Source organism: Pseudorasbora parva, chromosome 13 (assembly GCF_024679245.1).
Source record: "Pseudorasbora parva isolate DD20220531a chromosome 13, ASM2467924v1, whole genome shotgun sequence".
NCBI lineage: Eukaryota > Metazoa > Chordata > Actinopteri > Cypriniformes > Gobionidae > Pseudorasbora > Pseudorasbora parva.
In genome coordinates, this window is record NC_090184.1 from 43,699,160 (window position 1) to 43,726,942 (window position 27,783).

Below are 27,783 nucleotides of genomic sequence, written 5' to 3' on the forward strand. Positions count from 1 at the left end.
ATTGAACACCATTCTGATCTCTGACAGGAGCTGCATCAGAGGCAGAAGAGAGGCACGCGCACTTACAGTAGAGGTGAGTTTTATTCTGACCTTTCACCCTCTCTCAGTATATATCCAAAATAACACACCGCCATATGCTTCTCATATTATGGGCCCTATTATAACGATCTGAGCACATGGTCTGAAGCACATGGTGCCACTTTCCTAATCCGCTTTTGCTAGTTTCGTTATAGTGAACCGGTTTTTTTGAACAGCTCGTGTAAATGAACACAATAAGAAACGATTCACTGAATCGAGTCTCCGTTATAATTCAACGGTTATATGTAAATTAGGTAACACTTTACACTAAGGTTACATTAGTTAACATTAGTTAATGCATTAGTTAACATGAACAACCCCTCGGTTCAGCATTAGTTCAACGTTAGTTCATAAAAATACAGCTGTTTATGGTTTGTTCATGTTATTTCATGGTCAGTGCATTAACAAGTGTTAACGAGATTTTAATAATGCATTAGTATGTTGAAATTAACATTAACATCATGTAAACTACGGTTCATGTTGACTAATGAACCTTATTGTAAAGTCTTACCGTAAATACATTTTATTTGATTTTTTTAGTTGAAATGTAATTATGCAAGTTGGAAACTGTCACCCTAATTAAGATGAATTCATTTAAAATCACTTACTAGAAAGGTTATACGTACAGCAGTGGCGGCTGGTGATATATTTTTTTTGGGGGGCGCGGGGTTTTTTTGGGGGGGGGGGGGGGGGGGGGGTTACGTATATTTAAGAATAATTGCATATATTTAAGTATAATTATGTTAATTTAAGTATAATTTACTTATAAATTATACATAATAATAATAATAATATATAAGTATAATTACTTATAAATCAAATAAGTAAAATAAATACAAAGCAGTACCAAGAAGCATGTTGACTAAATTCAAGCATTAAAGAGAAAACAGTGTCTGCACTTTTTATCTTTTTACACATTTATTTCCCATATATAATTGAACAAGGAAAGGAAAAAACAAAAGTAGCAACAACAGACTGGCATGTTGACTACTTGAACATAAATTTTGCTCTCCTTTCTTTCTGGCCAGCAAATTTCTCAATTACTCTCTGATTAAAGTCAGTCATCTCAGTGACAAGTCTCTTTTCCATGGAGAGCAATGCAAGTGCATTCAGCCTCTCCTGGGTCATGGTGTTTCTGAGAAAAGTTTTTATTCTTTTCAAGGTCGAAAAACACCTCTCACTCACTTTGAAATAAGAGACAGTGAAAGCAAAAAAAGGGCAATGCTACCGTCACATCCAGTCAGCCACCTCCTTTTCTCATAACGAGAGCAGGTGAAGCTCCGAGTGTAGCTTCGTCCTCTGTCACTGGACTGCTGCTGAATTTGTAAATCGGGCTGGTCCGGTCCGAGATCCTTAATTCTTATTTTTTCTTCCAGCGAACGCCTTGTGAAAGGATTTTTTTGTAAATCAATCACAGAATTTAGTTTGACTGCTGCCATCTCTACGAATGTTTAGGCGGGCGGGGTCGGAGTGACGTTGTCACCAACGCTCTCTCGCAGTAGTGGCCAAGAGCGTAACATTGAATGACAGTTGACGAGAACCAATCAGATTGGATCAAAAAACATGTATGCAATTCTGATTCGCCAGGGACGCAGCGACCTGCGCCCGGAGGAGAATCTTTAAGAAACCAATTAGAGACCAGCTTCAGGTCACATGCTGCCCGACGATTTATGGACTGAGATAGACATCCATTTGTCCGGCGTCCCTCGCCCATGAAACCGCATGAAACATTAAAAAACATATAAAATAGTTTTTTTTATTAAATGCTGGGGCTCTTAATTACCCACTCATACATCATATGAGTAAACAATTTTATTTTTATTTCATTTTTATATAATTTTTGTATACATGTATATTTCTGGAATTGTGATGGGGGCGGCGCCCCAGCGCCCTCTATTGACAAGCCGCCACTGACGTACAGTCTTGTTCAAAATAATAGCAGTACAATGTGACTAACCAGAATAATCAAGGTTTTTAGTATATTTTTTATTGCTACGTGGCAAACAAGTTACCCGTAGGTTCAGTAGATTCTCAGAAAACAAACGAGACCCAGCATTCATGATATGCACGCTCTTAAGGCTGTGCAATTGGGCAATTAGTTGAAAGGGGTGTGTTCAAAAAAATAGCAGTGTCTACCTTTGACTGTACAAACTCAAAACTATTTTGTACAAACATTTTTTTTTCTGGGATTTAGCAATCCTGTGAATCACTAAACTAATATTTAGTTGTATGACCACAGTTTTTTAAAACTGCTTGACATCTGTGTGGCATGGAGTCAACCAACTTGTGGCACCTCTCAGCTGTTATTCCACTCCATGATTCTTTAACAACATTCCACAATTCATTCACATTTCTTGGTTTTGCTTCAGAAACAGCATTTTTGATATCACCCCACAAGTTCTCAATTGGATTAAGGTCTGGAGATTGGGCTGGCCACTCCATAACATTAATTTTGTTGGTTTGGAACCAAGACTTTGCCCGTTTACTAGTGTGTTTTGGGTCATTGTCTTGTTGAAACAACCGTTTCAAGGGCATGTCCTCTTCAGCATAGAGCAACATGACCTCTTCAAGTATTTTAACATATGCAAACTGATCCATGATCCCTGGTATGCGATAAATAGGCCCAACACCATAGTAGGAGAAACATGCCCATATCATGATGCTTGCACCTCCATGCTTCACTGTCTTCACTGTGGACTGTGGCTTGAATTCAGAGTTTGGGGGTCGTCTCACAAACTGCCTGTGGCCCTTGGACCCAAAAAGAACAATTTTACTCTCATCAGTCCACAAAATGTTCCTCCATTTCTCTTTAGGCCAGTTGATGTGTTCTTTGGCAAATTGTAACCTCTTCTGCACATGCCTTTTTTTTAACAGAGGGACTTTGCGGGGGATTCTTGAAAATAGATTAGCTTCACACAGACGTCTTCTAACTGTCACAGTACTTACAGGTAACTCCAGACTGTCTTTGATCATCCTGGAGGTGATCATTGGCTGAGCCTTTGCCATTCTGGTTATTCTTCTATCCATTTTGATGGTTGTCTTCTGTTTTCTTCCACGTCTCTCTGGTTTTGCTCTCCATTTTAAGGCATTGGAGATCATTTTAGCTGAACAGCCTATCATTTTTTGCACCTCTTTATAGGTTTTCCCCTCTCTAATCAACTTTTTAATCAAAGTACGCTGTTCTTCTGAACAATGTCTTGAACGACCCATTTTCCTCAGCTTTCAAATGCATGTTCAACAAGTGTTGGCTTCATCCTTAAATAGGGGCCACCTGATTCACACCTGTTTCTTCACAAAATTGATGACCTCAGTGATTGAATGCCACACTGCTATTTTTTTGAACACACCCCTTTCAACTAATTGCCCAATTGCACAGCCTTAAGAGCGTGCATATCATGAATGCTGGGTCTCATTTGTTTTCTGAGAATCTACTGAACCTACTGGTAACTTGTTTGCCACGTAGCAATAAAAAAATATACGAAAAACCTTGATTATTCTGGTTAGTCACATTGTACTGCTATTATTTTGAACAATACTGTATTACTGCAAAAAAATATTTTTGACACTAAATTGTATGGTGTGTGTGTGTACACATTGCCCGGCCAAAAAAAGTCGCTGTTTGGATTTAAACATGCAGATGCTCCTTAGATGATTATTGCAGTGATTATTATGTTTAGCATGTTTGACAATAGTTTTGCTAACTCTAACCGATGGAGCGTGTAGCTTAAATAACCATAAAGACACATCATGGCCATATTCCAGGATGTTAAGATTCATCCGCTCAGATTGTGAAAGAATGGCTGTGAGGGAGCATGAAGAAGGATGACCTTAAATGACTTTTCAAGTTTTTGAGATGTGCCAGAAAAGACCTTACCGAGTGTGGACTCTTGCTTGGCAATGCAAGATCTGGACCAAAAATATATGCACCAATAGTATACTACTCGCAGTATGGTGCATACATTTTGGGTAGTATGCCATCCCAAACATATCCTCATTGCGTTGTTGTCCATGTTGTCCTCAAGGGGGCGCAATGTAAGCAGGGAAAAACATTACAGTTTTTTTCACTTCAGATACTTTTTCTAATCTCTTAACACACACCTACAAAACACAATTGGCCAAATGGAGAATTTTCTTCTCAAAAACACATTTTGTTAAATATATACTGACTCTTCATTTCAAAATATTAATGAATATCAAAATAGAACACACCTTTCTCTGCACACACTAATTTTTACCAAAACCATTTGATTCAAAATGAAATTATTCTGTCAAAGAATAACACTTGTTTTTACTTCACAAAGTACATGCATAGATTTTTATGTTTCAGTTTTACAGGTGTTTGCATGTAATGTCGAGCCCTGTCATCTCATATTAGCCTATTATATTGCCCACCTGCACATACCAGATGATATACAATGTAGTCTTGATTTGGGGGGTCACTCTGCATTTGAAAGGGTTTTAAATCTTCTAAATCAGGTTAAATGACTCCAAATCAAGTAATTTAAGCATGCCAAAGTCAACTTTAAACATATACAATATAATTTCCAAACAGCAAAATTGTGGCCAGTGAAAATGCTGAGTGGCTAGTAACTTTGGAAAACCACTAGCCACAGTGGCTGGTGAGCAAAAAAGTTAATGTCAAGCCCTGTTTTTTTTCTATTGTGGGATGTTGTGTTAACATTTGTAAATACTACAAAAACAATCCATCATTTTGTTGAGAGGTATAGGTCGTCTGTTAACGAAATGTAAGCATTGTGGAAATGTGTTCACTGACTGCATATTGTGTGAAAACAACATGAAATATGTGAGTGGTATGGCCACTAAAGACCGATGCTGTGCTAATTGTGTTTAGAGTTTGGAAAATGTGACAACTGGTTGGACAATTGCTTGTTAGCGCCTAAAAAAACTAATGTCACATAAAAGCAGAACTTGAACAAACACAACTTTTGTCCTTTCTGTTCTTCGCCAGTCTGTGTTTCTGATGTGAAATAGAAAGCATGAGTCATTTAATTTGCATCTATCCCAGACCACAATAATTATGTGTCCATTTCCATGTCATTGTGTGTGTGTGTGTGTGTGTGTGTGTGTGTGTGTGTGTGTCAGAAGCGTGTGTGGACACTGATTCGGCCGCGATCAGAGACATGGGGTCGACGTGGCTGCGATTGAGGGGTCCAAAAGTTCAATTTTGCCGCTGTGCCGTACGAGGAAGAGTCCGCTGTCACGAGATACCAGTGACCAGTGAGTAAACTAAGCTTTTTAAAGAAAAGAAACATTATTTTGTATTTCTGTGAGTGTGAGTGTGTGTCCACTGGATGAAAAAACAGCCCATATCTGCATCACCACCCCATTTTAATAATTTAAAATCCTGTCACACAAAAGCGTCTCCTCCCCATGAGTCACTCGCTCAAGCAGATCCAAACTATATTCTCTGAAATCACGGAAAAATCCCTGGAATTAAAAACACACGTCATTTTTTGCATTACGACTTGACCACAATTTATTGACCCGTATGTTGTAAAAGTTTTATTTCTAAATGTAACACAATGTAATCATTATAAAAAACACTTTACACCCAAATAATTACGAATGCTTTGGAAAGACCAAAAATATACAAAGCATTTTACTATAGAAATGTCACACAGACCAGCACAAATCATTTATTACAGTCAGAAATAGTCCACAGGATATGAGAGTGACTGTGTTTTTCTGTCTGTCCCTCAGCATGTCTCACGTCTAAGTGTTATAATGGAGGCACGTGTAAAGAGGCCGTCTACTCCACGGACTTCATCTGCCAGTGTCCGCCAGGCTTCACAGGCACTCAGTGTGAAATCAGTAAGACTTCAACATTTCATCCTTTACTACATGTTTACTGCTAATATTGCTGCTAACTTATAATTTTTAGTATTGTTTAAAAAATATTATAACTAGTGTAATGTTTTAGTATTATTAGCGGTTAGTAAAATTATTATAACTAGTGTAACGTTTTAGTATTGTTAGTAGCTAGTAAAATTAAATGACTATAAAGTGTATAATGTTTTAGTATTTTTAGTTGCTAGCTTGTTTTATAGCTATTATAAGTTACTATTTTTATAAATTTTAGTTTGTAGTACAATTAGTGCACTTTCACTATAGACGGTAAAAGAAATGGACCGAGCGATCCCATTGCCTTCTATGGTGTTAAGTGATGTCAGTATAGGAGCACTCACTTCCTGATGGCGGAGCGAACTGCGCCGGCTCAGACTGAGCTTGACGACGTAGATGTGACGTGAGCCTCCTGTCTGACCGCTGTAGGTCTTCTAGTAGTTGTGGAAAGTGAAATCTGAATCACGTTGTTTAAATATTTTCTCCCGTTGCTTTTGGCTCACTATGGGCTTCTCCCCATTCTTCTCCCTTGACTTTATCAGACTTTATGTCTCCACGTCCCCCCGACTGTCTCATAGACAGTAAAGATTGCCTGCGAGCGTCTCCTCAGGTCTATACGGTAATTTCTCAACTGTGCGACAGGGTCGCGTTGGTTATGACGCAATCGTTAGCCTATTTTTACAAAAACAGCTTCTGCGGGGCGATAGTGTAAGATACAAGGTAACGGAGCCTTTTATGCATTGTCGTGTTTCTTTAGAAATAAACAATGGACAAATGGAGTCTTTAAACGTCTCAGATGTAAAGTTATTCACTGTCAAAGTGACTCAAAAATGAATGGGAGTCAATGGGATGCTAACAGCAGGTGATGGCTTGGTTAGCAATGGCCGCCCCTAGGGGTGGAACGCTTTCCGAGTGCTAGATTACCCCCTTGACTTTCACACACAACCCATAACGGTCCCGGAACGAGTTGACACGTGACATCCTGATGTGACGTATAATGGCGAGTGATCTCAGCTTCAGTCAAGGGGGTAATCTAGCACTCGGAAAGCGTTCCACCCCTAGGGGCTGCCATTGCTAACCAAGCCATCACCTGCTGTTAGCATCCCATTGACTCCCATTCATTTTTGAGTCACTTTGACAGTGAATATCTTTACATCTCAGGCGTTTAGAGACTCCATTTGTCCATTGTTTATTTCTAAAGAAACACGACAATGCATAAAAGGCTCCGTTACCTTGTATCTTACACTATCGCCCCGCAGAAGCTGTTTTTGTAAAAATAGGCTAACGATTGCGTCATAACCAACGCGACTCTGTCGCACAGTTGAGAAATTACCGTATAGACCTGAGGAGACGCTCGCAGGCAATCTTTTACTGTCTATGAGGCAGTCGGGGGGACGTGGAGACATAAAGTCTGATAAAGTCAAGGGGGAAGAATGGGGAGAAGCCCATAGTGAGCCAAATCAACGGGAGAAAATATTTAAACAACGGGATTCAGCTTTCACTTTCCACATCTACTAGAAGACCTACAGCTGTCAGACAGGAGGGTCACGTCACATCTACGTCGTCAAGCTCAGTCTGAGCCGGCGCAGTTCGCTCAGCCATCAGGAAGTGAGTGCTCCTAGGTTGACTTCATTATTTAGCCGTTGACGTCAATGGGATCGCTCGGTCCATCTCTTTTACTGTCTATGGCTTCAGCGCGGATAGTAAGGAGCTCCGTGGTCTCGACTTGTGTCCAGTTTGCGCACATTTCTGCTTGTTTAATTTTAGTTTCTTTTGTAGACGAACACTCTCTGCGTTTAAAACACCGACGAGCTCTTCTGGCACTGCAGGGTTGTGTTATTGAAAAAACAAGCTCTAGGAGTCGCACGATAACTACGTACACGTTGCGGCATTAGTTTCGGCTTTTGTTCACACAGCGCTCGTCCCGGGTCGAATCCCGCAATGTTACTAGGTCCCCGACCCGGGTTCAATTCGGTAATCAGTTCCGGGACGTGGTTGCTTTCACACAGAAGGCGACCCGGCAATGCTCCGGGAATATTGCGGGTCCGACGTGCAGTGTGAAAGGGGCTTTAGTGTAACTTACCATTTTAGTATTAGTTACTTGTAAAACTTGTATAACTAACTAGTATAACTGTTTAGCATTGTTAGTTGCTAGGACAAGTAGTATAACTAATATAACTTAATGTTTTTCTGATATTGTTATTTTCTAGTAAAACTAGTATAAATAACTACTTTTGTATTATTAGTTGCTAGTAAAATTACTAGTGTTGGGAAAAAAATTAATTGTGATTATTCGCATCCAAAATAAATGTTTGTGTTTACATAATATATGTGTGTGTGCTGTGTATATTTATTATGTTTATATAAATACACACACGTGCATGTATATATTTACATACAAATATATTTATATATATGATAAATGATGTATACAGTATATACATGCAAATCCTAAATATATTTACATTTCTTAAATATATACATGCATGTGTGTGTATTTATATGAACATAATAATTACACACAGCACACACACATATATTATGTGAACACAAACTTTATTTTGAATGTGATTAATCACAATTAATCTTTTCCCAGCACTAAAAATTACTATAAGTAGTATAATGTATTGTTTTTAGTATTGTTAGTTGCTAGAACAATTAGTATAACTTAATGTTTATGGTATTGTTAGTTTCTAAAACTACTATGAACTATAATTTTTGTATTATTAGTTGCTAGTACAATTAGTAACTAGTATAACATACTGTTTCTAGTATTGTTAATTGTTAGGAAAAACATTGTTAATACTTTTTGTAATATTAGTTGCTAGTCCAATTATTATAGCTAGAATAACTAACCCATACAGCTAACTAATATAACATACCTACTGCCGTTTAACTAAATAATCATCTTTTATTAGTGTCTTGTAGCTTAAAGCTACACTGTGTAACTTTTTTAGTTTATTCTTTGCTAAAAACACTTAGTTCTTTCAAAGATATATATGCTCATTAATGTATATTTACTTCTTTCAAGTGATAAAGTACTCTCTTAAGTTTATAATATGCCATTGAAAATACATACGGGTGAGGGTTCGGATGCCGGTCGCCATGTTGCCCCTCCATCTTGAAAGTACAGTAGCCAAAGAGGGACATACCCGTAAATTCAAGCTTCGCCTTTTGCGTTTTAACACTCGATGGCACCGTGTCGAATGTGAAGAGGGGGATTGCCATGTTAATCTTGGACTAAATCGGCCACCGTAGGAGTTAAAACGAAATCAGAATTGAGAGGAACAGAAACTATTATTCACTGGATGGTCATATACCTTTACACCACTAGATGGGGGAAAATATCACACAGTGTAGCTTTAATACTGCATTTCTTCTTTGCTTCTTTCAGACACAGGTGAGCGGTGTGTGAGGGGTCAGGGGTCAGGTTACCGTGGCACCTGGAGCATAAGCATGTCCGAACTGGAGTGTATTAACTGGAATTCCAGCTCGCTCAGAGGAAAGAAGTTCACGGCCAGGAGACCAGAAGCCAACATACTGGGACTGGGCAACCACAACCACTGCAGGTGAGCATGCTCTCCATCCTACACTCAATGGGTGCGTTTACATCTATGGTTTACATGCACGTTACGCCGATTATGCCAATAAGCCGACAATGAATCATGTAAACGCGGTTACCCGTTTTCTTTTATCGCAGTAAGGTCATAAACGGCGTAAGCATAAACCGGTCGGGACAGGTAGTTTTTTGCCTCTTACCTTGATTTCGCGCTGCATGTAAACGCATTAACCTGCTTTCTGTCGGCTCATTGAAGTGCGCATGACCGAAAGGTGACAAAAACGCGAACTCAGAGCAGATTTAAACGCAACCAGACAGATCGAGCTAGCGTTTTACAAGAAATAAGGACATATACCACAAACGCAGACTCTTTTAAGACACAGAACATTGTAAAGATGTGTTCTTTTCTCATACAGAGCAGAAGTAGAAGAGGTTCAGTCAAAACGCTGCACCTGGAACCGCATGAGGGATAATATGAGCCGTGAATTTGGAGCTTGTGAGGGGGCTGAGTGACGTCATCGTCTATAATTAAATGTATAATATTTTAAAAACGGAAGCAGCACAAACAAGAATTTTACCGGCACAAACCAGCACAAACGATTGAGACTATTTGGGGTGAATTTGGAGCTTGTGGGGGGGCTGAGTGACCTCAGAATGACCATATAAATGTTATTTTAATATCTTAAAAACCAAAGCAGCACAAACGAATGAGACTATTTTGCCGAAGTTTTGCGTTGGGTGGGGGGCCAACTTCACGCAGGTACGAAACATTGGGAATACTCAGAGTCAGATACAGACATTATTATTTCTGACGTCACTACAAGGAAATAACCCGGTTTATTAATAAAGTCATGTAAACTTGTTGTCAGTTTACTGGTTTGCATGTAAACGGGGAAAACTGGTTATTTCTGTAAGCTGATATTTTGAGTTATCAGCTTACTGGTGTGCATGTAAACGCGCACATACTGGGTGTGTTAACATGCACACCAAGGTTTAGATTAGATTTAGCTTTATGCATTTGGCAGACGCTTTTATCCAAAGCGACTTATATTGCATTCAAGGTACACATTTTACATTATTGTCAGTTCTTGCTTTCCCTGGGAATTGAACCCATGACCTTGGCGTTGCTAGCGCCATGCTCTATCTGTATAGCACATTTCATACCCAATGGCAATTCAAAGTGCTTTACACAGAAATTAATTAAAACAGTGGTAACAAATGCATGAGAAAAAAGAATACCATATGGACGAATAAAGAATTGAAAAACAAGCATAGTTAAAACAGTTGTAAAGATAATAATAATAAGTAAAAAAAAAAATAATAATAATAAAAAATAAGATAAAATAAAAATGGTCAGATCCACAATAGTGGTCTGATATAAAAATAAAACATTCTTCAGTTTACAGCCTACATACATGTTACATCTTTATTAGAGCACCTCTCATTAATTTCTTTCTCAAACACGTTCATAACATCCATTTTAATCTCTATTCCCTAATTTTTACTCAGAAACCTTCTTGTTAAACCCATTCTCACTCATCATACCCTCCACAGATTTACACATACTCAAACCTTATTGTCAAACTTACTATTTCCATCATATTTTCATCATATTTAACTCAAAAGAACATATAAAATAACAATAACCAAAGATAAGAACAAAGGTAAACTGAAACAATTATAAAAAGAATAAAGAGATAACCAGTAAGCTGATAACTCACGAATATCAGCTTACAGAAAAAACCAGTTTTCGCCGTTTACATGCAAACCAGTAAACTGACAACAAGTGAACCAAGTTTACATGTATTTCTATATAAACATATTTTAATGATGGCATATTTACTGATAAAAAAATAATTATTTTATTTATCAAAAATAAATAGAAAATAGTTCGAACTTTGCTAAAGTGATGTCAAGTATTCACTTAAACATTATTAAAAACATTATTTTAGCGAAAGTATATCTGTATCAATACTGTGTGCCTTTTGCCTCATGTGTGTGGTAAAAAAGTCCGCCCTTGTCACCTCATACATTTTGAAGATTTTTTAATAAATTAAACCACTTTTATAATTTATTTTCACACAAAATCTGTTGCTCCATAAATCTTCAATACAAATATATATATTTTTCTGTATATCACACATTATAGGAGTAGTGAAAAGCACATTCTCTTAAAGGGTTAGTTCACCCAAAAATGTAAATTGTGTCATTGATTCCTCCTGTGTTTGGACACCCGTCACACTCCGCTCATCTTCACACACAGATGAAGATATTAGTGTTGAAATCCGATGGCTCAGAAAGGCCTTCATTGACACCAATGTCATTTCCTCTCTCAAGACCCATAAAGGCACTAAAGACGTCGTTACAAAGCCCATCTCACTACAGCGGCTCTACAGTCATTTTATGAAGATACCAGAATAGTTTTTGTGCGCAAAAAAAACAAAATATTGACTTATAGTGATGGACCGATTTCAAAACAAAGTTTCAAACTGTTATCAGCAGCCATATCACCCTGTAGCCCAAGACTGGTTTCCCACTGAAGCTAAGCAGGGCTGAGCCTGGTCAGTACCTGGATGGGAGACCAACTGGGAAAACCAGGAGCTGCTGGTGGAGGTGTTAGTGAGGCCAGCAGGGGCGCTCACCCTGTGGTCTGTGTGGGTCCTAACGCCCCAGTATAGCGATGGGGACACTATACTGACAAAGAGCACCGTCTTTCGGATGAGACGTTAAACCGAGGTCCTGACTCTCTGTGGTCATTAAAAATCCCAGGATGTCCTTCGATAAAGAGTAGGGGTGTAACCCCGGCATCCTGGCCAAATTTGCCCACTGGCCCCTGTCCATCATGGCCTCCTAATCATCCCCATATCCTGATTGGCTTCATCACTCTGTCTCCTCTCCACCAATCAGCTGGTGTGTGGTGAGCGTTCTGGCGCAATATGGCTGCCGTTGCATCATCCAGGTGGTGCTGCACATGAGTGGTGGTTGAGGAGATTCCCCCCTTCTATGTAAAGCGCTTTGAGTGCCTTGAAAAGCGCTATATAAATTGAACGCATTATTATTATTATTATTATTATTATGAATCAGTGAATCGATTTATGAGTCGGATCACCAAAGTCACATGATTTCAGTGACCCGTGACCCGTGACACGTGATCCGAATCATGAATCAATTCACTGATTCATAACAGTTCGAAACTTTGTTTTGAAATCGATCCATCACTATACTAGTCGTTATTTCGTTTTTTTCCGCACAAAAACTCTTCTCGTGTCTTCATAAATGATTGTAGAGCCGCTGTAGTGAGATGGGCTTTGTAACGACGTCTTTAGTGCCTTTATGGGTCTTGAGAGAGGAAATGACATTGGTGTCAATGAAGGCCTTTCTGAGCCATCGGATTTACACACTAATATCTTCATCTGTGTGTGAAGATGAACGGAGGTCTGACGGGTGTCCAACGACATTAGGGTAACTAATTAATTACAGAATTTTAATTTTTGGGTGAACTAACCCTTTAATGTGTGCCCCGTTGTACCCTAATAAAGTTTTGGCTGTTTTCTTCCTCAGGAATCCAGATGGAGACACTAAACCCTGGTGTTATGTTTATAAAAAGGCTCAGATCTCATGGGAGTTCTGCTCTGTGCCGACCTGCATCATAGGTACAATCATTCAACACACACACACACACACACACACACACACACACACGCACACACACACACACACACACACACACACACACACACACACACACACACACACACACACACACACACATACATACGCATGTAGTGTGTGCTAATGTGCGCTGTGTTTTGGTGTCAGACCCCTATCTAGAGTGTGCTCAGGGATCAGGTCGGACCTACAGAGGGACTAAAGCCGTCACACGCAGCGGTTTGAAGTGTCTGCCGTGGGATTCACCCGCAGTGTCTCTTAAAAACTACAACGCATGGAGATCCGACGCCAGAGAGACGGGCATCAGCAGCCACAACTTCTGCAGGTACAGAGAATTATATATTCAATTTAAGCATTTTTAACCATTTCTTACCCAACCAGATAGTGGTACGCATATTTAAAATGAAAAGTTTTTCTTTCTCCATAATTGCACTAAATTACCCGGTAAAATAGACGGCTCTAATATTTACACATGCACATTTAAATCAACTTTCTCCTGCCGCAGCCCGCTTTATAATGCCGCCTTCACGTGCTATCGGAAGTTTCCTACTTCCCACTTCAGAAGTCGTGATTACGAGCTTGTTGTGTTCAGGTGCTTTGTTGTCGGAAAGAATGGAGGATGCCAGGTTCATACTTTTGTGCGTCTTTGGAAAATGTTATTTTAACACTATAACCATTTCAGTCATTTCCCGGTCCCAGAAAATCACAGAATCACTGGCAAACACAGCAGCACAACACGAAAGCATATCGTTTATAATCACATTCACAATAAAGTCATAATGTAGACAAGATAAGGCTGCTTAACGACTAAAATGGTAATAGTTTTCAGCCATACAGGATCCTATTGTATAGCTACTTTTACCACACTATCTAGATAGTCAGCTTGCTCACATTTCTGGAATGATGGTCAACTAGATGCGATTTTCGATGTGTTTAAAATACCCAATATGCTTCAAATGATTATTAATTAATGTAAATATGTGCTACTTTAACGACAAGACAATGAAATTGCCAGCAGCCATATCACCCTGTAGCCCAAGACTGGTTTCCCACTGAAGCTAAGCAGGGCTGAGCCTGGTCAGTACCTGGATGGGAGACCAACTGGGAAAACCAGGAGCTGCTGGTAGAGGTGTTAGTGAGGCCAGCAGGGGGCGCTCACCTGTGGTCTGTGTGGGTCCTAACGCCCCAGTATAGTGATGGGGACACTATACGGACAAAGAGCACCGTCTTTCGGATGAGACGTTAAACCGAGGTCCTGACTCTCTGTGGTCATTAAAAATCCCAGGATGTCCTTCGATAAAGAGTAGGGGTGTAACCCCGGCATCCTGGCCCAATTTGCCCACTGGCCTCTGTCCATCATGGCCTCCTAATCATCCCCATATCCTGATTGGCTTCATCACTCGGTCTCCTCTCCACCAATCAGCTGGTGTGTGGTGAGCGTTCTGGCACAATATGGCTGCCGTCGCATCATCCAGGTGCTGCTGCACATTGGTGGTGGTTGAGGAGATTCCCCCTTCTATGTAAAGCGCTTTGAGTGCCTTGAAAAGCGCTATATAAATCGAACACATTATTATTATTATTATTAATATTAAATTGTTGTGGGAAAAAACCTAATAAAACACCTGCCACAGCAGAAATTCGTCTCCCATCTGCCATTTTTAACGGTTATGCCACGCCCATCTCGGGAACTTGGGTATCAAAATTATTTCCGAACTTCCCAGTGGAAAACACGACATCAGAGCGCGTTCATGTGCAATTTTTACCTTGGAAATCGTATTTACGATAAATCCGATAGCATGGGAAGGCAGCATAATTTCTGTTGTCATGAGTGACATATGTCTTGTCCAATCAGCTGTCAGTATTCCATTCACCGTGTCCCTTCCGGTGTGTGGTATTCCTTTTTCGTTGTTTTGTGACTATCTTGTTAGTTTGTTTTCTAAAATGTAATTTTTTTTGTCCTTGGTAAAAGTGCTTTGCCCATGTAATTGTGTTTTATGATAGGTAAAAATGTTTTCCAAAATGTAAATTTGTCTCGAGCCTCGTGAAAGTGTTTCACACTTTGTAATGTTGTTTTGCACTTCCCGGCCACCGTAAAAATGTGTCTCACTCAACCTAAATTCACCATATTAAACATATGTGAATTTTATCTTACTGCAGTTATTAAAGGTTGTGTGTAAAATAGTAATGTTTTGAGTGTTGTTGAGTATCAGCGACTGTGCCCAACAACAGCTCTTAACAATCTTTGAGTGTGGTAAAAACACTGCCCTGTCATTGCCAAAGCAAAATGAAAGCGTTTAAACTCTAACTCTCGTGCTGTTTTCACACACAGGAACCCGGATGGAGACCTCGGCCCCTGGTGTCACGTTTATAAAGGGTCTAAGCTGACCTGGGAGCTCTGTGACGTCCCCAAGTGCCGTAAGTAAAATTAATAAGTGTTTAATTGTAACTGGGGTGGGTTTAAATAAGTTGTCTTCTACTCACTCCTTTTCGAGCAGCAGTTGGGATCGTGATGTCAAAGTATGATGAATTTAACTAGTTGTACAGACTAATCAAAATGCTTCTTTATTACCTTTGTTATGTGTCATTAGATATTGCTTGAAATAAAATAATTTTATTAATTCAAGTCTGCAAGATCAGCACAGCTCACATGAATAACAGATGCGGCTGAATGTTTAGTCTTAAGACCGTTCACATCAAGAACCATAACTATATTAGTGTTCACACAAGCAGACAACATCGCTCTGTTTATTATAAACGCTGCAGTTTTGTCGTCTGTTGCTTTAAATGCTTGCACTTTTGAAGCAGGATGGATTCTGATTGGCTGTCAATGTTTTCATTATTCATCAGCTGGAAAACATCGCTCTGTTTATTATAAGCGCTGTCACTTTAAATGCTCGCTCTATAAAGCAGGATGGATTCTGATTGGCTGTCAATGTTTTCATTATTCATCAGCTGTTAAACATCGCCCTGATTCCAGCGATATCGTTTCTCTGTGTTATTGTTATAGATGTGGTGTGTTGAGTTTGCTGTTCTTTTAAATTTAAAATGATTTTTAGACCCTTATATCTTTATCATTATAGTTATTATTATCATCTCTAGAGTATTTCAGGGTTTCTCAAACAGGGGTTTGCATTTAAATCAGTTCCAATATTTTTGTGCACAGAAGTTTGAAGCGCGAGGATTTGAAATGTTTAAAGCTCATAAATATTATTAGTGTAGGTTGTAGTGCATATTAAATGTATTATAATAATGAAATATTTTACAGGACAAATACAGCACTTCTTTATTGTTATAATTAAAATAATAGCATTTAAAATTTTATTTCTAAACAATAGAAATAAAAATGTTACTACTAAACATCATAAACATCATTATTATTATTCGATTCGATTCGATTCCATTCGGAGAGGCATGTGTTTGTTTGTAATATTTTGTAATAAAAGTTTGTAATATTTTGCTATGAAATATTTTTTATGAAATATATTTTCGAACCGTGTGTGTGTCTTCCCTTCACAGCGAGGAGAAATCCGTCAATCACCACACTCGGACCACGAGCCCCTCAAACCACCAACAGTCAAGGTGAGACGCTGAAAGAGAACCAGACTATCGCTGAGAACATGCTATTTGCGCTTAGTGTAAATATCCGCTGCCATGTTATTTTCACATTGCTCTAACGCTATTCTAATGTTTCAGGAACGTTAGTTTTTGGTTTCTAAAATGTTATTCTAACGTTGCTCTAATATTCCCAGAACATAAATTTGTGGTTCCCAGAACGTTCTTTTTTTAAAGTTTTTGTACATTTCTCCAATTAAAAGAACTGTGATTTAATAATCACAATTATAATTTTTGACCTAAATAATCGTGATAATTAGTTTAACCATTATCGTGCAGATCATAAATGACTGTTCTGTGTGTAGAGAACGGGATTAAAGGGATAGTTCACCCAAAAATGAGAATCTGATGTTGATCTGCTGACCCCCAGTGCGTCCAAGATGTAGGTGTGTTTGTTTCTTCAGGAGAACACAAATGAAGATTTTTAACTCAACCGTTGCTGTGTGCCGGTCATATAATGGTGTGAATGGGTAACAACTCTATAAGAGAAAAAAAAACATGCTTAGGCAACGTGCACAAAAACCCTGCTGCTCCTGACGACACATTGATGTCTTCAAACACGAACCAATCGGTTTCTGTGAGAAACACACACTGTAAAAAAAATACAAATTTTTACAGGTGTTTTTCACATTGCATTAGTTTGTGTTTTAAGGGTTAATGGAAATTTCCGTAAAATTACTGGATAATGTACTGGCAGAAAATTACCAGTACATTTTCCGTTTTTATTTTTTACAGTATTTATGTTTTTTTTAAACCTGATATCAGACGAATCTCATCTAGTGTTCCCATCCGCTAACCAGATTAACCTGGTTAAATAAAGGTAAAATAAAAAATAAAATAAAAAATTACAAATTACTTCCATCAGGTACGGTCAAACTGGCGTGATCATTCCTCATTAGTGCCTGCGCGGATCAGTCGAATGAGGCGTCTACATAATATATATCTATGATCGCGACAGTTTTGACCATACCAGACCGAAGTAATAGTGGATGGGAATACTAGATGAGAATCATCTGATATCAGGTTAAAAAAATAACACAAATACTGTTGTGTTTCTCACAGAAACCGATTGGTTCGTGTCTGAAGACATCAATGTGTCGTCAGGAGCAGCAGGGTTTTTGTGCACGTTGCCTAAGCATGTTTTTTTTTCCTCTCATAGAGTTGTTACCCATTCACACCATTATATGACCGACACACAGCAACGGTTGAGTTAAAAATCTTCATTTGTGTTCTCCTGAAGAAACACACGCCTACATGTTGGACACACTGGGGGTCAGCAGATAAACATCAGATTCTCATTTTTGGGTGAACTATCCCTTTAAGCGTTAAAATGTGAACTGACAGCCGAATTTAGCTGCGGTGTTAAAGTTTTCCCACACTTCTCTCCTGCTCAGGTTCCTGCGGTCAGCGCGCCGAATCTCCTTCAAACTCGCTGCCCATGTTCAGGATTCGTGGAGGTCAGGTCAGCGACATCCGAGAGCAGCCGTGGCAGGCCGCCATCACTGTGTTTCGGCCACGCTCCCAATCCTACAACCACCTGTGTGGAGGCGTCCTCATCGACTCCTGCTGGATCCTCTCCGCTGCGCACTGCTTCCAGGAGAGGTGTGTGTGTGTGTGTGTGTGCACAGTTACATTGTGGGGACCAAATGTCCCCATAAAGATAGTAAAACCTGAGATCACCAGCCAGCGGTCCTCACTTTTCAAAAGGTTTATTAATCATACAGGATGAGTTTTTTTGAGAAAGTAAAAATGCTAAATGTTTCCTGTGATGGGTAGGTTTAGGGGCAGGGGCTGTGTGTGTGTGTGTGTGTGTGTGTGTGTGTGTGTGTGTGTGTGTGTGTGTGTGTGTGTGTGTGTGTGTGTGTGTGTGTGTGTGTGTGTGTGTGTGTGTGTGTGTGTGTGTGTGTGCGCGTCTGCGCCTGTGCGTGTGCGTGTGCGTGTGTGATGGGTAGGTTTAGGGGCAGGGGCTTTGTGTGTGTGTGTGTGTGTGTGTGATGGGTAGGTTTAGGGGCAGGGGCAGTGTAGGGATAGAATGTACAGTTTGTACAGTATAAAAACCATTACATCTATGGAGAGACCCCACAAAGATAGCGAACCAGACGTGTGTGTGTGTGTGTGTGTGTGTGTGTGTGTGTGTGTGTGTGTGTGTGTGTGTGTGTGTGTGTGTGTGTGTGTGTGTGTGTGTGTGTGTGTGTGTGTGTGTGTGTGTGTGTGTGTTTGGGTCGATGTCACGGCTGTCAAGTGATTTTAATTCCCTGAGCTCAGTGTCTTCATCATGGCCTTGAGAATCAAATCATCGGATGCGTTTATAGTAGATACGTGCAAAATCACCATTATTGTTTATCGCTTTATTTGGCTTTGATTTTCTCATGGTTTAAGAGTTAAACATGTTTTGTAAAATATATATTTTATATAAAATATTACATTTTTACATTTTCATAAACTTAAACTTCTAGAAATTTTTTTCTATTTCACTTACATAATTTGACTTCTACAATAATCTGATCTGATCCAAATGTCTTTTTAAAAACAAGCCTCATGTCTATGTGCCAAAGCATTCATGATTTACAAACATTTAAGTTTGGATAGTGCATTTTAACGTCTGTATGAAAAAAGGGAAGTTAAATTTGATTCAAAAACCCTGCAGATACCCTGTGTTTTGTTTTAAAGACGACAAATACTTTCACTGAAGACAAGAGAAAGATTGTGATTGCAAATATGATTTTTTTGCACTGTTGACCTCTGTGGTCTGTGTCCAGATTTGAGGAGAAGCGTATTCGGGTGGTTCTGGGTCGAACCTTCAGGCTCCAGAACTCCAGCAGCGAGCAGATCTTCGATGTGGAGAAATATTGGATCCACGAGCAGTACGACGACGAGACGTATGACAATGACATCGGTGAGACTCACACACATTCTCCTAATGATTATTTCACGAGTTCTCACATCAAATTAAATAGAGTAAAGATTATGCGTATTTGGCGTGCTGTCCGGGGGAGGGATCCGGCCTCAGAATAGAGAATACTCTAGAACTGGACTGGAGTGTGTTATAGATTGTGTTGACATCTAATAAGAGTTTGTTAGAATCAAGTGAGGAGTTGGGGTGGTGGAGGGATGCGAAAATGGTCAACGAAAGAAGGTAAATCTGCTGTGTATATATACACACCTCTTATCGTTGATTAGCTTGATTTGCTCCACTCAGGGCCGGCTCTAGCTCTTTGGTTGCCCTAGGCGAGATGGAGTTTTGGGCCCACCACCCCTCCACCCCACCCCACTCACTTTTATCGTCTCTATTCTAATTCAGCTCGTCTGTTTTGCTAGGCCTACCCCTAACCGAGAAGCTCTTATTATTAAACATGTTCGACGCTTTATTTCCACTTTTCAAACATTTTCTCACTTTTTATTGAAAATAAATGCCTTTCCGATCTGATATGTGATGGGAAAAGGGAATAGAGCGAGTGTGGCAAAAGGCAGGATCGAACCTCTGATCGATCTGCATCAAATCTTGATGCCATGCGTGTTACCACTACACAACAGCCACTGTAAAGAATCTGGTGAACACAGCATATTTGTGTTTAATGTAAATAATATGGCATCTTTTGTTAGGCTGCTCCAGTAAAAACAAAAAAACAAAAAAAACGAGGCCGTATTTATTTCCTTCCGACGCCCACGTAGAGAGCGTTTGTACTTTTCATAAATAACATGCATACGTTATCCATATTCATAACGAACTGGACTTTAGATATTTAAATGACATCCATGTAGGTTATTGTAGATTATTGTCAGTGAAGTTATGTTTGCAATACGTATAGTAATTATGAAGAAAACTAGCAAGTGATAGCTTGGTGACAATATTAATAATATTTATAAAATAAATATTAGTTGATAAGATTGATACTAAGTAATTTTATTTTGTTTGACAACTTATTGGCTGAGATAAGAAGACTAACCTCTATACTGGGCTTTCTTTCAATTTTCTTCCTTTCTTTTTTTCTCTTTTTCCGTCCCTGTGCATCCGCGGGTTTAGACGCCTCATTTTTGATGAACGCGCAAGATGAGCACTTGCCTGACCTAAATCCTGAACTAATAATAAATAATCACCATCAATTCAATCTAATAATCAGGTTGATAAGTAATTAAACGTGTGGCTGAGGGGGCGCCCTATGATGATCATGTTTAATGAACATTATGTTGTATTTCGCTTGTTCCGATTCTTAATGGGAAGTGATGGGCGGCACTAGAGCGCGCTCGCGCCCCTAACACAGATGTCGCCCTAGGCAACCGCCTAGCTCGCCTATAGCAAACGCCGGCCCTGGCTCCACTCGTGTTTAATTATCTGAGCGTGCTCCTCCTGAAATTTGTTTAATAAAACATCACTAAGATCATCCTCATCATACGGGGGAATCTTCCAGTTTAGAAAAGCTCTGTTTGTTGTGGCTCTGACTGAAGATTTTAGCTTTAGACCCATACATTTATTATATATTTTTATATATTTTATCTAATTTTATCATGTTACATATTTTATTTATTTTGTTGATACACTACCGTTTAAAAGTTTGGGGTCGGTAAGAGTTATTTTGAAGAGAGACTGTTCTGCTCATCAAGGTTGCATTTATTTGATCAAAATTACAGTAAACAAATGATTGTAATTTAAAACAGCTTTTCTTTATGTGAATATATAGTAAAGTGTAATTTATATCCTGAGATCAAAGCTGAATTCATCATCATTACTTCAGTCTTCAGTCTCACATGATCCTTCACTAATCATTCTACTATGAACAAAATTATAAACATAACACTTTTGTTTTTGCCCCATTTTTCATGAGCAGAACTCAAATCTGTGTTAGTGAGCACTTCTCCTTTGCCGAGATAATCCATCCACCTCTCAGGTGTGGCATATCAAGATGCTGAATAGTCAGTGTAATTATTGCACAGGTGTGCCTTAGGCTGGCCACAAAAAAGGCCACTCTTTTTAACCTATTAGCTCATTAAGAAAAGTTATGATAATAGTATTGTTTATGCTTATGAAATGTGGAATTTCTCTGGTTTGCAACAGTAAAATATAAGAAACAGTAGTACACACTCTTATATCATTAAATTAAATCCTTATAAATTCTGAAATGATGATAAAGTTGCATGATTTTGTAAGTGCGTGATCAGTTGTAAGTGTTTTTGACTTTGTGTCTTCAGCTCTACTCAAGCTGAAGAGCGAGTCCGGTCTCTGTGCGATCCACTCTCCTGAAGTTCTGCCTGCATGTTTACCTGATCCTAACCTGGTTTTACCGGATTGGACGGAGTGTGAGATCTCGGGATACGGGAAAGAGGAAGAATGTAAGATTCAGCGTTACTCTCTGCCACCGTTGCATATCTCACTCAAGAACTTGTACATTTTTAATTGGTCTATTTTTACTTTTTGTCCTTCTAAAAGTCCTTCAAATGAGACACATTCACTTGGGCAGCAACACTGCACACATAATTATGACTTGTGATCATAGATTGTGTCTTTAATACGAGTGTATTTTGATTAACTACATGAGAACTAACAATGAGAAATACTTCTAAAGCATTAATCTTAGTCATTGATCATTTCAGTACCCTTACGAAAGGGTATTATATTATATACCAATATATTTTCTTGAAATATATTTTAATATATGGAATAATATATTGATGGTATTATAAAATATATTATATATTTATAGTTATTATCAAATATACAAATGATTGCCGCTTTCAATATATTGCAATATATTGGAAAATATAAATATTAAATCCCATATATGTGAATATATTGCATGATATTTTCAAATATATTGCAATATATTTTTGTTTCATAAGGGTACATTATTAAAACAGTAAGGTAGTGGCCAAAAGTGATGTCCAACATAGGACTTCACTGTTTATTAAAATAATACAAAAAATGTGTAAATGATTTTGAAAGCAAGGCATATTGTTTAGTCGTGCTCGAGTCGATTGGTTTATTTGTGATGATAACGCAATGAAACATGACAAATTGTGGACATACTTTGTGGCCAGGCTGACATGCAAAGGAATTATGAATGCATGCAAAAACGAGAGAGAACCAATGAAATATATTATTATACCAGAGAATTATCTAATTGTGTTGTGTTGCATGCTTTTTCTTTTTCTTTGCATTTTTTATAGCTGTAGTTTTGCCAAGCTATTTAGTCATATGAATATATTCACCATGTTTAGTGTTCTTCCCTCATATTTAAATACTTATATTTTAATGGTTTAATCAAACTTGTAATTTCTAGACATGACTTCTGGCCACTACTGTAACTGTTAATATTATTTAATAGTTCTGAGCTGACACAAACTAACAATGGACAGATGTATTTTTTAATAAACTAATGGTAACAAAGATGAATAAATACTGTAACAGATGCATTATTAAATGTTAGTTAATGCATTAAAGAGGTCATGAATTGAGAAATTAAATTGCCCTTGATATTTGGACATTTTACTATAAAAATATCAGAACTCCAAACTTCCTCGTTAATCAAAAATAAAAAAGCTTTTATTGAGTTTTATTTGCATTTATTAAATCCAAGCTCAGAAAACAGCTTGTTTCGGATTGTGTCTCATTACATATACATCACAAATACAAATCTTACACTCAACAAAATGCTGGGTTAAAAACAACCCAGAAATTGGGTTGTTTGAACCCAGTGAATGGAACCGTTCAAACAACCCAATTTCTGGGTTTGTCCATTTCCAACCCAACTTGGGTTGCTTTCAACCCTGCATTTTTTAGAGTGCATTACTGTATCAGGGCTGCTTGTCATGTAAATGTATCTTGTTTGAAGGGTTTTTAGATATTGTAACTGAAAAACAAGACTTTAGACAAGACAAGAATTATAACTGAGGTATTGTATAATAATTGTACTCTTCTGTGGTTCTCTCTCAGTTTCTCCGTTTTACTCTGAGAGAATAAAGCGTGGTATGGTTCGGCTCTGGCCGCAGGATCAGTGTGTGCCGGAGAAGCTGTCCGGCCGTCTCGTCACCTCAAACATGCTCTGTGCCGGAGACACCCGCGGCCTGGACGACGCCTGCAAGGTGACACACATTTTGCATATGATAGTTATTAGGGCTATGCTATATATATATATATATATATATATATATATATATATATATATCATCTACGATAATATCATGAATGTTATATTAACGATGTGCGATCTGACATTATTAGAGGTGGACAGTTCTAAGCTCATTTACTCGAGTCCTGTACTTAAGTTCACTTTTTGAGTATCTGTACTTTACTGGAGTATTATTTTTTCTGGAAACGTATGACTTTAACTTCACTACATTTGAAAGACATATATCGTCCTTTTTACTCCTCTACATTTCTATCAAGGTCCTCGAAGTCGAAAGTCGTTTCTGTCGCAGCTCTGAAAGTCAGAGGATGATTTTTTTCTTCTTTAAAAGGTGTTTGGGTTTTTGCAGAAAGCCTTTCAGGAATCACTCTTGTAGAGTCTCGTGAAGTTCAATGATTTCACAGCATTTATTAAACACTGATTTATAGTTTAGAGCAAAAATGGAAGAAGACGGATATCAAAATGCTCATTTTGTGGAGTATTCACATAAACAAAGTTGATTCTGTCTTCAGTGAAGGTGAACAGTGTGAGAATATCAGATGTGTATCAGTGTATTGGATCCGTGCATTCGGCCTTAAAGTGACAGCAGCTTCATAAAGAGCTTTGTAACTTTTCTACAAGTATTTAAATGAGTTTAAGTTAGTCGTATGCTAGTGTGTCAGATGGAGCGTCACTGACTGGCTTAAACCATGATGGCATAATGTGCATTTATACAACAATAATAAAATAATGCGTTGACATAAAAAAGGAAATTTACTTTTATACTTAAGTACTTTTGAACACAAATACTTCTGTACTTTTACTTGAGTAAAAATCTGTTTTTACAACTTTCACTTGTAACGGAGTAATATTTGACCAGTAGGACTTTACTTTTCCTCAAGTAATGAAGTTGTGTACTTTGTCCACCTCTGGACATTATCGTGTATGTCCCTCACGTTACACAAACACACCAAGAGAGCAACACAATTGAAGAGTTCAATTGAAAAGCCACTTCGGTCAAAAATGAGATAACGATACTGAGCTCTCTACATATAGTATATGCTCATAAAATACGGTTACTTCAAACCCACTAAATCCCAGCATCAGCCCATTCAGACGTACCGGTACTTAGGTAGAAACCTATACATGGAAGCCTGACTAAAATGCTTATTTTAAAGAGAAAAACATCAGATGGATTTAGAGGCTTTTACATCTGAACACTTTACATACACTAGTGCTGTAGTCTAGTAGGTTACACTAGTGCACATTTACAGTGCACACGTTCACTGCGTGATTTACTCTATTAAAATGCATTTATAATACCCTCAACATTCAAGATAAGGGACAAAATACCTCGCACGTCTTTTATATTTATATAATTTAATATAGTTAATCAATATCAAATGAAGAGTGCAGTTTTTTTCTCTCCAAATATCAGCAGATTACAAATGTGATATTAATTTTATACAACAGTTCAGTGAAAAAGAAGTTAATATTCAGTGACTTGCATTTTAGACTCAATATTGCCTGTTTTTAGTTCCAAACAAAGCCCCATGGCTTTTTTGCTGTTGCATCTGTTTGCGTCTCTGAGCGTCACATGGCGGTGTTTCATTACTGAATGAACGAATCGATTGAATGAATGAATCAATGACTCACTCATTAAGAGAGTCAAATACTTTGTTCCTGGATGAATCAGCCATTTGGTCGAATAAATTATTCAATGACTCACTCATTAAGAGAGTCAAAAGCTTAATTCCTGAATAAATCAGCTGTTTGAATGAATCAGTTGAATGAATGATTCAATGACTCACTCATTAAGAGAGTCAAATGCTTAATTCCTGAATGAATCAGCAGTTTGAATAATTTGGTGGAATGAATGATTGATAGAGACTTAATTTCACATTTATAGTATCTTTTCATTTGATAAATAATTACAAAATATGAATATTCAATGTTTTCTGTTTAAAAAATAAAAATATTATTTGTGCATTAGTAACTGCAGGTTAAACTCATTCCTGTTCCTCTGAGCTCAGTAAACTGTGTGTAACTGATCCAGATGAGCTTCTGTGTTTGCTCTGCAAAGATTAAAGATTAATTGTGTTGATTCTGATTATATGTAAGAATTTGACACTAAAGAGGATGCATACATTTAAACAAGTACAAAAAATGGCTTTTTAAAGGTAAAAATCTATTTAAACGTATCGGAAAAGATACTTTCTACACAATAACACACTCAGCAAAATATCGTCTAATTATTATGGTTAAATGTATTGATTAAATGTAAGAATTTGACACTACAGATGATGCATACATTTAAACACAATGGAAATAAGCCTATGGCTTTTTTTGTGTATTTTATCCTCAACAGTTTTTTTTTGTTTTTTTTTATATGTATGAAATGGTCTTTTGGGCTTGACTGTACTTGTTTTAATTTTTTTTTTTAAATAAATCAAATCAAAAAATCAAACAAGTAAAAAAAAATTTTTTTTAAAGGTAAAAATCTATTTAAACATATTGGAAAAGATAATTTCTTCCCAATACAGCAAAATATTGTCTAATTATTATGGTTACATTTATTGATTAAATGTAAGAATTTGAATAACTCACTCAGCGAAATATCATCTAGTTACTGTTATCGATAAATCCCAGAAAATATCAAGACGTTTTTTTTTTGTTGGTATTGCACACCCCCACTAGCCATCGTAAACGGTGTGTGAAATGATTTATGCGTGTTGACTGATTCGTTTTTTCCCCGGTCTTTCTTCAGGGAGATTCTGGTGGTCCTCTCGTGTGTCCGAAGAACGGCAGGATGACTCTGATGGGTTTAATCAGCTGGGGCGACGGATGCGGAAAGAAAGACGTACCTGGCGTTTACACACGTGTCACAAAGTACTTAAACTGGATCTCCAGCAAGACGAGAGCGAACTGAGACAAAAAAACAACATCATTAGCACAAAATACAGAGACTGTTGGGTACGGAAGATAAGCAGATGGGCCTCCACGCCTGCTGGACATTTGACCCGCTCTCCAGTTGTGTTAGGTGGCGTCTGGGGAGGACTCCATCAGTGCCGTGGGAATGTGACGCTAATGCTGCGAGTCCATTGTCGTAGATCATGTTACACACAGGACAAGAAATCTGAACCCAAAGACATCACACAACACGGCCTTAAATTTGAGCTTCCAAACCGAAGGTTCTCCAAAAGATGACAGGATGAAGACTTCTAGGATGCTAAAGTGCTAACTCACGCACAAGATCCTTTAAAAGCACTTCATATTTTAAACCAATAGACTTAGAAGCACTTTTGCTTTGCTTTTATATAGTAAAGATGGCACTTTTGAATGTTACGTGACGCTTCTGCTCTTATAATGATGTTAGATGGTAATAATTGTACAGGTTTTTAACACTAAACTTCTGCTGGGTCAGAGAGGCGTTTGTTTCATGGTCAGTGTTTCTGCGTTTATCCAAACAGATTCAAATGGGCTGTATATAATACGACTTCAGGTCCAACTGGATGTTTGACTGCAAAATCAACCCAGATCTGACATTATTACAGACTTTAGATGTTGGGATGCATATTAAGTTAATATTTAACTATTTAACATATTTTATAAACTTTTATACACACGAGCAGCTAGTGCTAAATTATGTTTTTTTGAGGGGGGTTTTATACAGTGAATGCTTGTACATTATTTTCATGAAATGGGAACATTTCTTTGTCTTGTATAACAAATAACAAAAATATTTTTTTTTTCAGCAAGTGTTTTTGTGAATTCACAATGTAATTATTTGAATATGAAAGATGAATTAGTCTAACCGTATCATGGGTTAATAATTTCAGGAATAACTGAGAAACGGTTACAAAATAAAAAAGTCATTTCAGGAGTCATACAGCAAAACTTCAC

General features: G+C 38.0%; 1 protein-coding gene across 3 annotated transcripts in view; it reads left to right on the forward strand.

Moving 5' to 3' along the window:
- plat (plasminogen activator, tissue) overlaps positions 1-27,777 on the forward strand; it is a 35,352-nt gene extending 7,575 nt beyond the window's left edge. For 2 of the 3 annotated variants that reach the window (XM_067414536.1, XM_067414537.1), the window contains exons 3-15: positions 28-73; positions 5,182-5,316; positions 5,800-5,910; positions 9,335-9,509; positions 13,061-13,152; positions 13,319-13,493; positions 15,498-15,583; positions 16,685-16,747; positions 18,175-18,382; positions 19,540-19,676; positions 21,968-22,108; positions 23,709-23,857; positions 26,648-27,777. In XM_067414536.1, coding sequence (XP_067270637.1) covers positions 28-73; positions 5,182-5,316; positions 5,800-5,910; positions 9,335-9,509; positions 13,061-13,152; positions 13,319-13,493; positions 15,498-15,583; positions 16,685-16,747; positions 18,175-18,382; positions 19,540-19,676; positions 21,968-22,108; positions 23,709-23,857; positions 26,648-26,809 — 1,680 coding nt within the window. In that variant the 3' untranslated portion in view covers positions 26,810-27,777. The remainder of the gene's footprint in view (positions 1-27; positions 74-5,181; positions 5,317-5,799; positions 5,911-9,334; positions 9,510-13,060; positions 13,153-13,318; positions 13,494-15,497; positions 15,584-16,684; positions 16,748-18,174; positions 18,383-19,539; positions 19,677-21,967; positions 22,109-23,708; positions 23,858-26,647) is intronic. The other variant, XM_067414538.1, reaches the window with a different exon arrangement.
- Positions 27,778-27,783: the final 6 nt, after the last annotated feature.